Source organism: Schistocerca americana, chromosome 7, assembly GCF_021461395.2.
Source record: "Schistocerca americana isolate TAMUIC-IGC-003095 chromosome 7, iqSchAmer2.1, whole genome shotgun sequence".
Classification (NCBI taxonomy): Eukaryota; Metazoa; Arthropoda; class Insecta; order Orthoptera; family Acrididae; genus Schistocerca; species Schistocerca americana.
In genome coordinates, this window is record NC_060125.1 from 123,385,177 (window position 1) to 123,398,510 (window position 13,334).

General features: G+C 43.6%; 1 protein-coding gene across 1 annotated transcript in view; it reads right to left on the reverse strand.

Moving 5' to 3' along the window:
* Positions 1-1,750: 1,750 nt before the first annotated feature.
* Positions 1,751-13,334, reverse strand: part of LOC124622774 (myrosinase 1-like) — a 46,835-nt gene continuing 35,251 nt past the window's right edge. The window contains exons 9-11 of the mRNA XM_047148566.1: positions 5,953-6,087; positions 5,754-5,860; positions 1,751-1,889 (exon numbers count right to left, since the gene is read on the reverse strand). Of these exons, the coding sequence (XP_047004522.1) occupies positions 1,751-1,889; positions 5,754-5,860; positions 5,953-6,087 (381 nt within the window). The remainder of the gene's footprint in view (positions 1,890-5,753; positions 5,861-5,952; positions 6,088-13,334) is intronic.

A 13,334-nucleotide genomic window follows, 5' to 3' on the forward strand; every position in this document is an offset into this window, starting at 1 on the left:
ATAATGGCTTCTGCTCCAAAAGGATTTGCTGCCGCCTTCTACCTGTTCTGACCTTGCGATTCTTCTGCAGCCGTTATACTTTAACTCCCGCCATTTCAGATCCTCTGCTACTTATTTCAAGCCGGCCGAAGTGGCCGTGCGGTTAAAGGCGCTGCAGTCTGGAACCGCAAGACCGCTACGGTCGCAGGTTCGAATCCTGCTTCGGGCATGGATGTTTGTGATGTCCTTAGGTTAGTTAGGTTTAGCTAGTTCTCAGTTCTAGGGGACTAATGACCTCAGCAGTTGAGTCCCATAGTGCTCAGAGCCATTTGAACCATTTTACTTATTTCAGGCCGAGTAGTTCGGTGCGAGTGTGGGTCAGTGGTAGATACAAATGTTTCTGTGTTTAGTACCCAGTTGCTCCTACGACTTACTTCCTAGCACATGACACTGCTATCGCTGTTATCGTGCTTTGTGTGTGAAGTATTCTAACTTCACAGTTCCTTGAAAGCTACTTTGAACTGCTGGTGCCTGCAGAACATACCTGGTGAGATTTGTAGACTGTGACGTTCAAAGCGGTCTTACCTTCCATGAGGACCTGATTGCTTAATTACTGATGTAGTTTCAATGTTCTAAATAGCTTCCTTTTTTTCTTCCCTTCTTCCATATTATTTACTTGTTATTTAATGTTTTGTCGGCTGTAAAATCTGTTTGGAAGGAATTTCCATTAAAGCTGCAGCTGATTTCTAGATACCGAGTGACGAGTTTACATGTGTTTCTCGCTTAGTCGTTAAGCTTTGTTCAGTCCTCGTGTTTCACTTGTCTTTATCTGCACTGTCCGTTTGTTGAACATCAGCGTTGTTCCGAATATTACCCCGAAGTGCTAAGTTTACTGAAATCTTGCAATTTAGTGTAGTTTCTTATGTTTACGTGGATTTTACAAACTGTGCAAATGGAATTATATTGAAATGCACGTGCAATCAGTGTACAACGAACGCGGTTAGAGGCGCCACGTCACAGACTGCGCGGCTCCTGCCGTCGGAGGTTCGAGTCCTCCCTCGGGCATGGGTGTGTGTGTTGCTCTTAGCATCAGATAGTTTAAGCAGTGTGTAAGTCTAGGGACCGATGACCTCAGCAGTTTGGTCTCTTAGAAATTTACTCATTTGAACATTTTTGTACAACGAATGTAATGTAAAAGTTTATCTTACGCTCTCAGCGTACTTTGTTGGTAAAATCTGTGGCGTACCATTCGTGTTTAATATATTTTACGTTTTATTCCTTAGTGGAATTTTAATACGTCAGGCTTCATCTGTCCCTGTATCAGGTCATTACATAGAACGGTATATACGAGTAATGTGGGAGTTTAGCTTCTTGCAGTTACTACCACATGTGTTACCTGGTTTTCATGCTTACTAACGAATTTTTGTAATGTAAACGTACGGAAAATTTAGTACTATCGATTTTAATTTCTTTACAGACGTAATCCACTGCTTTCCGTTTCCCATGGACTCTAATTTCGTTATCTTAAAGCATTTCATGTAGTAAAATTTTAAGAACTATGTGCGGATGAGCAACATGGAATCAGAATTCAGATAGTCTCAAAACGGAAATGCCACTGCCAGATGAAGGTCTCAATAACGAACTGCTGTGATTCTGCGGATTGCATTCGCTACCACACAAGGAAAGAACGTCAATGATTAAGAGTTAGCCAAAGTTCTTTATTTTGCAGTACATAAGGTCATATAAAGAGCAGACCAAGATAAGTTGTAGTTCAGGGGAGACTGTAGCGGAAGTATTCCTGAGGCAGCTCCTTAGTCTCGAAGATCGCCGACATGAAAGCTGCAGAGGCCTTTGGCGTCCTGGTTCTGTTCGGGCTGTCGAAATCCACCTCGTACAGCCCTAGTTTCTTGCTGCAAACGTTTAAAACTGGTAAGGCTTTGACAGACAAGTGTACTGATTCTAGCACTACTTATAGTGAGAGATTACTTTTACATAAGATAATTTTCTCGATGCTTTTGTGTTTACTGAAATTTCTAAATGACAGTGTAAATGCGATTTTTTAATAAGTGCTGGAAGTTACGTGGATTGGCTTCTATTACGAATAGAAAATTACGGATCCATGCTTAGGTTTCCTGTATACTGAAAATGATGTACCAATAGATCGAGGATAGCAGGGAGAAAGTCGCTCTGTGTTAGAGAGGCGCAGACGCGCCAGAGGGAAAGGACGTATGGTAAAATGTGAGCGCGTGTGCACACAACGGAGACGCAGTCGGTCAAGAACCACCAAGCAATCAACACAACGAAAAAAAAGAAAGAAAGAAAAACAGAATAACTTGGTGGTAGCCGGATGATGAGGAACCCTCATTTGAGTGTTATTAGCGCGTCTGTGGTATAAAAACAGATACAATTGGACTCCACACCACGTTTTAAGAGGTTTCACTGGAAAGAAAAAATGAAATTCTGTTCCAAACGGTAGTAAGTATGAGCGTAACCATTTAACGAAAAACTCACACAACCCAAATAGTTTGAAAAAGTTCGTAAAGAAGTATGACATAAGAACTGATGTACTGCGCATCACGTACCTGTATATGCACTAGTATAAGAACTACAACATCTTATAAGATTCCTGTGTAAAACATGCGGCAATAACTCAGTAATACGCATGTAACGTAAGTAAACAAAGAACTGTCAAAAAGCACAAAGAGAAAATGTAACGTCGGCACTTTAAATTATTATCCAAAGTCGATGTTTCCTTCCCATGTAGCCCTACGCACCCCCTCCCCCCCCCCCCCCCCCTCCTGCCAACACTGTGCGGGTATTTATGCGTGACACGGGTTGACTGACCAGCCCAACTGGAGGGTTGGTTTGAAATCGTTGATGTGGAGTCCCAGGTTTCCCGTCTGGTGTTGGCTTCCAGCGATACCGTTAGTAGTTTGTCGTTGCACATTATTTGCAGAATATGTTCATCGCATTTAAGGAAGGTCTAAATTATGGCGGTCGTAACGGTGGGCGTACTACATCTATCCTTAGCATCACATGTGAGCAAGTTTTAAGGTCGTTGTGGATGAAAACTTTCTGATTTCCGTGGCTGGGTGCTCGCGAAGAGCATAGCTTAGAGATTTGCACCTTGACTTGTTTCCATAAAAACGGTAGCCATGGTTCAACTGACAGCTGTTATACCGAAAAAACTCCGACGGGAAGTGCAGTGTCCCCCATAAACCATTTCCGGTATCGATGTCTGATCTGAAAGCTGTGCGGAGGTCCAGTAAGGCGTGTGGAACAGCGGCGGTCCAGCTGTTCCCTCGGTGCATGCCTAAGCGCGGCTTTTAAAGTGACACGTCCGCGCTTTACCGCCGTGTTGCTTGCAAGAAGGTGGCTAGTCATATGGTGGCGTTCGAGAAATAGCCTCCACTCAAATTTTCGCCCTTCATTCGTAGTGACATGAGCTAGACAGTCGCAACCGTTAGTCCAGTCATTAAAAATGTTCCTGTTGCTGTTTCCGCTGAGATACCACTGCCTGGCGTCGCTTCCACTCAAAGAGTGTATCTGTCAACAACAGACGTAAATGTACACGGATACTCTTTGGATACTGCAAGCAGGCCCACAAAATCTTCGTGTACATACGTGGGAGAAACAGTCTCCTGGTTCTGGCAATTCTACCACTGGCGTATGTGTATGTCCAACAACTTTGCACTTTCGACATGTCGCTCACGTTCTCGACCACTGGCGGTCGTCTTTTTTTTTACTGCTGGGTCACATTTTGTCTGTGGCTTGTACTGCACTCAGCTAATTGTAATTTATTGCACATGCGATGGCACCAATCCCAGAGAAAAGATCAGTGACTACATTTGTAAGAAGTCATGGTCTCCTGACCTTCATTGCTTACATATTCCGCCCTCACAATCATATTCCGCACATCAAGACGCTTCGTCCGAACCCAAACTCGATAAGATAAAGTCAATGTTGTATGAATTCATGTAAACAATATGCAAATAACAAGTAAGCGCACCATGGTTGAACTATTCGAAGCTCACAGGGAGCTATCTACGTAGGCCGGCAGCCGCCCGTGGAGCGGACAGCGTTTGCCCGAGTGAAAGGGGGAACGACCCCGTGTTTGGCTTAAAAGCAAATTCCGCTACATTGTGTGGGAGCGCCCAACCTATGTATTCTTTACAAATATAGCATGCAGTTTCAGAGATTTTCACAGGGAGACAGCAAACGCCAAACGCCAATACTACAGATTTCTGGATTGGTAGCCTTAAACTAAACGTCATTCTCGCGTTTTAGAAGAGCAATGCTGATTGGCAGACGATGTTTCTGACGCCTTGAGCTGAAGGAGTAATGGAAGAGACTGAAAGATATACCCCTTCACGTCTGGCGTGGAGAGGGGCCGTTCCGTTGTCGCTCTTCGAGCGGGGACACGTAACAAGAGCGTGTGCGCTCGTACGTGTACTCAAAGAGCGAGGAACAAGTCTCTCTTCAGTACTTCACTGGGAGAGCACCTCTGTCCTAGTTAATTATAGGTGGTGTAATAAATCTACATATCAGTGTTATTTCCATTTTTGTTGTGGAGATATTATATCCTTTTGGTAATGAGAGAGGGAGATGGAGAAAGATTTGGAGCTATGCCTACGCTCAAGACAGATGCTGGAAGTACCAGTTCTTATGCTGGAAATACGGAATGTTGGTAGGTATTTGATACGCGACAACAAGTGAGGGAGAGTCCAGTGACTAAGAAGTTTGAATGAAGAAAAAAATGCTTGTGACTTTTCCAATAGTATCCACGCTAATTATTCATAAGGTGGACTACAGTGACTGGAAGTTACATATTTGTGGTAAGGATTCACTGTTACACGGAGATGGTTTAATTTAAGAACCATGTGTTGTAGGAGTATTGATGGTGAACACAGTATACCATTCATGCGTGATAAGTCGAACGTGACTTATTAGGTGATTTATTATTGGCAGTTCGATAATACTGGATATCGGCAGGAGGAGAGTCATATTAAAACAGGTAAGATCATTGATTCACAAGGGTACTCCTGAGAGCGGATTGTCCAACGAGGACAGGAGGCAAGTGGTAATAACAAAGACTATGTAGCACTTGTATGAAGAGGGAAAATAAACGAGGCAAGGAATGCACCCAAAGAGACCCCTCAGAGCACATTCGTACATTGACAATCCACAATCGATTTTTTGATGTTTCTTTCTGTGCTTCTGGTTGTACCTCCGAAGTCAGTGTTTGAGAAACTCGTTTCTGTCGTTTTCAAAATTAGGATAATAAAATCATCGGTGCCAGATACCTCACTCAAATCAAGGAGAGAAATTACTCTCTCCCGTCAATCTGTGGGATGTTTGAACTCATGAGCCACTTTGATCAATTTATCTGCTATCCTAATAGCTTTCTAGAAGCCTGATTGACATTTATCATAGATGTGATAAATCTTCAGATATTCCAGTAGGCGTTCATGAGTAATATGATATAAAACTTTTAATAATTAGGATAATAATTTCCGGTTATTATTAGTCTGCTTACGTTGAATCAGGTTTTGCTTCCAGTCAAAACGAAGTGTTATGGCTAACGAAAACTAAACTGAAGTTCTCTTTAATAAATGGCATAATAAATTCGGCGACGGTTTTAATAACTTGTATGTTTGTGTCATCAATACTTAAAACTTCAGAACACATTTCCATGATCAGTTAATGGCTTTATCGATTTTTCAGCCTTGATCAAGAGGAAACGAAAAGAAACTTGAACGTGCACAAGGACTTACGTAAATCCGTCCGTCCACTCGAGGTCGTCCATGAGACTCCAGCAGGTGTAGCCAATCACAGGAACACCGTCAACGTGGATAGCTTGTAGAAGAGCCGTCAGGTACGACTGTAATGAATATTTAAAACCATTAAGGAGTTCATTTTAAGGAAGTAAACTACTAATGTTTACTGTTTCCGAAGGTAAAAATCGTAACTCACCGTAAAGTACTCGATTCTGTCGGTGTCATTAAGACCACCAGTATTTGACCAGCCGTTTTCTGTCACAAAGATTGGATAACCAGGGTATTCTTTAACGAGCCAGTTCAGTAAGTCGCGGAATCCCGAAGGATAGTACTGGAACACGAGAAAATGAAGGCACATTTAACATTATATGAAAAATGTTTTTCAACAATTGGACATCACAAGAAACCATGTTTGCAAACCAGTTACTCGAATGTAGAAAACATCACAGAATGCGCAGTGTGAAATTTCTCTTCCTCATTCCCGTGACATCATACGTCCTTTTAATGAAACAGGTATCCACAGGGGAACGTTAAAAGTAATCAACCAGATAATCTGCCCAAGCACGGCTAAATGAAAGACATCCCCATCACTGTTTTTCCACTTCATTTTATAATGTCACAACTATCAGGCATCCATCATCGTCTTATCTCTATGATTACAATTTTTTTTTCCAAAACATTAATGTATCGTTATTTTAATTAATGCCTTAGTCAGAAGCAACAATATGAAACGAGTATTTCCCACCGTTTCGTTTTCCAAGGGGTTTGAGGGCGGGGTTGGGGGAGGGGAGAGGGTAGGATGTACACCAGTGTTCATAAATACCTCCAGGATTTCAGACGAAGACTATACAAAAACTACATTCCGAGAAGAGACACACATTAGAGGACAGACCATTTCTCCAGGATTGCAGCTCACGCTAAAGGTGCTCAATATTCGTTTCGTTTGTGATATGGCAAGCGTCAAACCGTGTGTGCAAGTCGTTAAGACGATGCGTCCGGGAAGGCACAAAGGCCCGCTTTGCGAATCTGGTAACTGGGTTGCCTATTTGCAGATGCAGAGTAATTCGGTGTGACAATACGGTGACGAGGGTTAACGATGAAACTTGAGGGCAGAACAAGCTACATGTGCACTCTGTAATTATAGAAATTCTACTAACCACTGGCAGGCTTTCCTCTAGTTTTGGAAACTATTGTTGAAAGAAATACTAGCACAAGATAGGAAAGAAGAAAGAAAGATTAGATTTTAACGTCCTGTCGACAGTGCGGTCATAAAAGATGGAGAACATCACGAAACGATGGGGAAGCAAATCTGCCATGCCCTTTTCAAAGGAACCCTACCAATATTTGACTGAAACAATTTAGGGAAATCAAGGAGATCCTAAATCTGGATGACAGGTCGGGGATTTGAACCGAATGCGATCGTGGCTGTAGCGATGAACCTGGACATGCCATTAACGTATAGCATACGAAAGCCATTGTAAAGATAGCCATAGCCATTGGTCGAACATGGACTTTGCTGACGAATATTCTAATGAGTTGTCGAGCGACTAGCGCATTATACACTGAGGAGCCAATGAAACTGGTACACCTGCCTAATATCGTGTAGGGCCACCGGGAACGCGTAGAAGTGCCGTGACACGACGTGGGATGAACTCGACCAATGTCTGAAGTAGTGCTGGAGGAAATTGCACGGATGTCCATAAATCCGTAAGAGTATGAGGGGGTGGAGATCTCTTCTGAACAGCACATTGTGAGGCATTCCAGATATGCTCAGTAATGTCCATGTCTAGGGACACAACAATGTTTAAACTCAGAAGAGTGTTGCTGGAGCCACTCTGTAGCAATTCTGAACGTTTGGGTGTTGCATTGCCCTGCTTAAATTGCCCAAGTCCCTCGGAATTCACAATGGACATGAATGGATGGAGGTCATCAGACAGGATGGTTACGTACGTTTCACCTGTCAAAGTCGTATCTAGACGTATCAGAGGTCCCATATCACTCCAACTGCACACGCCCCACACCGTTACATAGCCTCCACCAGCTTGAACAGTCCCCTTCTGACATTCAAGGCCCAAGGATTAATGAGGTTGCCTCTATACCCGCACACGTTCATCCGCTCGGTCAAATTTGTAACGAGACTCGTCAGACCAGGCGACATGATTCCAGTAATTAACAATGCAATGTCTGTGTTGATGGGCCCAGACGAGGCGAAAAGCTTTGTGTCGTGCAGTCATCAAGGGAGCAAGAGGCTGCGAAAGCCAATATGAATTATGTTTCGTTGAATGGTTGATGGCTCAGCATTGAAATCTGCAGCAGTTTGAGGAAGGGTTGTACTCCTGTCACGTTGAACGATTCTCTTCAGTCGTCGTTGGTCCCATTCTTGCTGGATCTTTTTCCGGTCGCAGCGATGTCGGAGATTTGACGTTTTCCCGGATTCCTGATATTCACGGTACACTCGCGAAATGATCGTATGGGAAAATCCCCACTTCATCGCTACCTCGAGCGCCGTTTATAACACCACGCTCAAACTCACTTAAATGTTGATATTCTACCATTGCAGCAGCAGTAACCGATCTAACAATTGCGCCAGAGACTTATCGTCTTATATAGGCGCTGCCGAACGCAGCGCCGTATTCTGCCTGTGTAGATATCTCTGTATTTGAATAAGCAAGCCTATACCAGTTTCTTTGGGGCTTCAGTGTGCATACACCTACTTGATGATTTTGGTACGTGATTCTAATAAGAATGCTGGAATGTTCATCAGGGAACCATTCGGAATTTATATGAAGGAGTGTCTCGTTGCTTCTCCGTTATCCAATGAGGGTGATATCTGTCCCCCTCCAGATCTACAACTTTACACGGCCTTCACATTCTGCGTCTGGCTTTATCGGAAAGGCCACTGGATGCTTCAAATTTTTCCACAGGTGTGATATCAGACAGGTGCTCGTGTACGTAATGCTCATAGCCTCACTACAAGCACCCCCATCTTCATCACCATCCCCGGCCACTTGACTCACACTCTAGACCTTTTCATATATTAATAACAGCCGCTCTATTTCACCACGTGCATCAGCCTCTACTAGTGAACTGCTCGGTGTGAAACTTGTTGGATTTATCAACACCGTACAATGGAGGCTTTCATGAGCGGTTGTCTTTGTTGTTGGTGCAGTCTTATGGGTTGTATGATCGTCGTCCATGAAACTTTTTCGCTCCACACTATTTGTACAGAGCTACGTTGAACATCATCAGAGGTACTCCTGGTTCTCCTGAGTCTTGACGACTGGCCAGTCGGCCAATGGAGAGCTATACGAATATCACGCGAAGGAGCTGTGGTAAGGATTTACACATGATAGGCAAAGATAATCCTAGTCGAACATAAAACTTAATTATGGAACTTTGGACTGACAAAGATAAAACTTATCAATAGATACTGGAGATCCGCTGTCCATACATCACTAAGTTTCGTGGCTTCTTCTTTTCTGTGAAATCTGAGTTGTCGCCGTGTTTCTATACAGGGTGTAATGGATGTAAGTGCAGACTTTTTATTGCTCACTGAGCACTCGGTATTGAAAAACATTACATCGGTATTTATTTTATTTGCAGACTAATAAGTATAGCTATGTTTTAGGCTGGTTAGTACCTCCAAGTATATGTGGCAAGAAGACCATTAACGCATATTTTCCCCTGGGCAGCAGAAGAGATGTTGGACGCGTGGATGCACAGTTGTTAGTCTTTAGTATGTACTGACGGCTGTAGTCCATTTAGTGATGCGATTTCGACGGTGCAGAAAAGATCGGGTCGTAGAGTTTGTGACGTGTTTGTGGGAAGACTGTCCGGTGCAGAGAAAAAATAACCAGCAAAATAATGTGAGTACATATTAAAGCATATAAAAATATCTGCACTTATATCCGTTGCGCCCTGTTTTTAGAGGGCTTCTGTACACGTGGTGTGCGGAAATTCCCCTTACAGACTTCTAGGACTTTTGAAGGGAAGTGCGTACATAGTATTTCTCATAGGAACCATTGACCGGAAACGTCATCCAGCGACGCTACAGAGCGTCAGGCGCGGCGCTTGAAACGTATGTAAGTGTACAAGGGGTATTTCCGTGATGATGTTACAAGCTTTGCAGTATCAGGGAGAAGTATATATGTATCACTTTGAGTTATGAGTCCCTACAGCGAAAACGAATGAGTCGACAACTATAAGCGGAAACCGTACTGATACCTCTGACAGTGGAATATATGTACCGGTGTTGTTGTTGCCAAGACTGTAGGATAGGCAACTTCCAGAGGGGGCAGTATGGATCAAAACAAGAAAAAATGTGCAGTAAACATGGGCTCTGAAATGCATTCGTTGAGAGCTGTGAGCATTTGTTCTATAGAGGAGATGTGTTACGCTCTAGCGAAGATGAACAAGTGCTCATGGCTTCTCAGCTGTGCATCTTAGAGCCCTTGTTTAACGGACATTCTCTCTTGTTTTGGACCATACTACCACCTCTGGAAGTTCCCTACCCTACAGTCTTAGTAACAACAACACCGGTACATATATTCCACTGTCAGAGATATCAGTACGATTTTCGCTTATAGTTGTCGACTCATTCGTTTTCGGTACAGGGACCCATAACTCAAATTGATACGTTCATCCGTCTACATCATCCTTATAAGTCTTAACATCATCACGGAATCACCCTTTATATACATACGTTTACAGGCGCCGGTGCTTATAAATTTGACGCTCCGTAGCGTAGTTGGATAACGTGTCCGACATGGGTTCCTATTCTAAATACGAGGGTCACTCCAAAAGAAATGCACACTACTTTTGTAAAAATACTGTTTTCATTCCGCATGTGTGAAAGTTTTACAGTGTGTAGATACATCATTCCTGCTTGTGATGTTTTTCGATTCCGAAGGACTCTTGCTTGTGGACATCATGCCAAGTGGAACCACCATAAATTCTGATGCATATGTGATGACACTGTAGAAACTTCAAGCTCGACTGAGTCATTTTCGACCAAATCGGCAAAAGTAGGATGTTTTGCTGTTGCACAACAATGCACGGCCACATATCAGTCAAAAAACCATGGAAGCGATCACAAAACTGGGATGGACAACACTGAAACACCCGCCTTATAGTCCTGACCTGGCTCCATGTGACTATCATCTCTTTGGGAAACAGAAAGACTCTCTTCATGCAACAAGGTTTGAAGATGATGACTTCCTTGTGCACGCTGCCAAACAGTCGCTCCAACAAATTGGTCCAGAATTTTACCGTGTGGATATACAGGCGCTGGTTCCAAGATGGCGTAAGGCAGTTGAGAGGGATGGAAATTATGTGGAAAAATGAAAATATTGTTCCTAAAGGATGTATCTACACACTGCAAAACTTTCAAACATGTAGAATAATGGATTTAAAAAAAAGTAGTGTGCATTTCTTTTGGAGTGACCCTCTTATTACGTACTCAGTTTCTTCTACAAGTCCTAGAAGTTTGTAACGGGAGTTTATGAACACCTTGTATAACTGTCGATTATAGTTCGTCAATGTAGATAAAATTTTGTCTCGGAAAATTTACCATCATGGTTTCCAGCCTGAAGAGCGTGTTCTGCTACAGCTGATCTTTCTCCTTTCCCTAGTAGACAAAAACTTTTGTTTTACTTCAAAGGCATATTTACACTTCTCTTTTTAATTCCAATGCTGACCCATCACACTTACAAGTAATTTTGCATGCCCCACATACCGACAAGGAAGAACGTTTATCCTTTCCCAATCTGATGGCTTGACCTGACATCTGATGTTACATTTCTGTAAAATCTTACCGGTCTGATAGGTTATTTTCTTTCAATAAAATAGATAAAAACTGTGAGCTTCATGCACTGGTTTTCATCGTTTTCCTCTGGCGTAATGTTATTTGGTTGGAGCGCTTTAATTACTTCTTTTTGAACAGCCATTTTTCTGAAATTTTGTTCACCGTATCGTCGGGAGTGAAGCGTGGATCGATGGAAATGATGACTCATAGGCTACAGATTGACGCTCGTATTTGGATTGACTGTCATGCAGGAGAACGGCTATTCTAAAGACACAGCGCCCTACTAACTTAGGCCGATTTCGGTAGTACACACATCAAAAAAAAGTTTTGCATCACCTCGGTTCCGAGAGTTCCGAAACCTGTACAGAAAATTGGAATAGAAATCAACATAACCATCATTTCCGCCATATTTTTTGCTCATGAAAACCACACATTGCATATTGTACCACCATACAGCGAGATCTTCAGAGGTGGTGGTCCAGATTGCTGTACACACCGGCACCTCTAATACCCAGTAGCACGTCCTCTTGCATTGATGCATGTCTGTATTCGTCGTGGCATACTATCCACAAGTTCATCAAGGCACTGTTGGTCCAGATTGACCCACTCCTCAACGTCGATCCGACGTAGATCCCTCAGAGTGGTTGGTGGGTCAAGTCGTCCATAAACAGGCCTTTTCAATGCATCCCAGGCATTTTTGATAGGGTTCATGTCTGGAGAACGTGCTGGCCACTCTAGTCGAGCGATGTTGTTATCCTGAAGGAAGTCATTCACAAGATGTGCACGATGGGGGCGCGAATTGTCGTCCATGAACACGAATGCCTCGCTAATATGCTGCTGATATGGTTGCACTATCGGTCGGAGGATGGCATTCACGTATCGTACAGCCGTTACGGTGCCTTCCACGAGGCATGTCAACAACAGTTCCTGTCTCTCTGTATCTCCTCCATGTATTGACCGTCTAGGCATGGTTGAACTACAGACAACACGAGCCGCGTACCTCCTTCCTGGTGGAATGACTAGAACCGACCGACTATCGGACCCCCTCCGTCTAATAGGCGCTGCTCATTCAAGGATGTTTCCATCTTTGGGCGGGTTTAGTGACAATTCTGAACAGTCAAAGGGACTGTGTCTGTGATACAACATCCACAGTCAACGTCTATCTCCAGGAGTTCTGGGAACCAGGGTGATGTATAATTTTTCTTGATGTGTGTATTATGATATGGAGAGCACCAGCCAGGGCTTCAAATCGATATGTCGTAGTAAGCGAAAGCATTGTCACTGACCGAGCGAGGCGGCGCAGTGGTTAGCACACTGGACTCGCATTCGGGAGGACGACGGTTCAATCCCGTCTCCGGCCAACCTGATTTAGGTTTTCCGTGTTTTCCCTAAATCGCTTCAGGCAAATGCCGGGATGGTTCCTTTGAAAGGGCAGGGCCGATTTCATTCCCCATCCTTCCCTCACCCGAGCTTGCGCTCCGTCTCTAATGACCTCGTTGTCGACGGGACGTTAAACACTAGTCTCCTCCTCCTCCTCCATTGTCACTGCTGCAAACTACCTGAACATTACTGCGGACAATCTGCATCCCTTCACGTTTGATGTCTTCCCCCAACGGCGACGGCATCTTCCAGTAAGATAACTGTTCATATCATGAGGCCAGAACAGTGTTTCAGTGCTTCGAGGAGCAAGACAGTCAACACACGTCGATAACTTGGCCGTCTAATTCGCCTGATCGAAATGGAGGACGCCTGCGACGTTTTCTGACGCCAGCTTT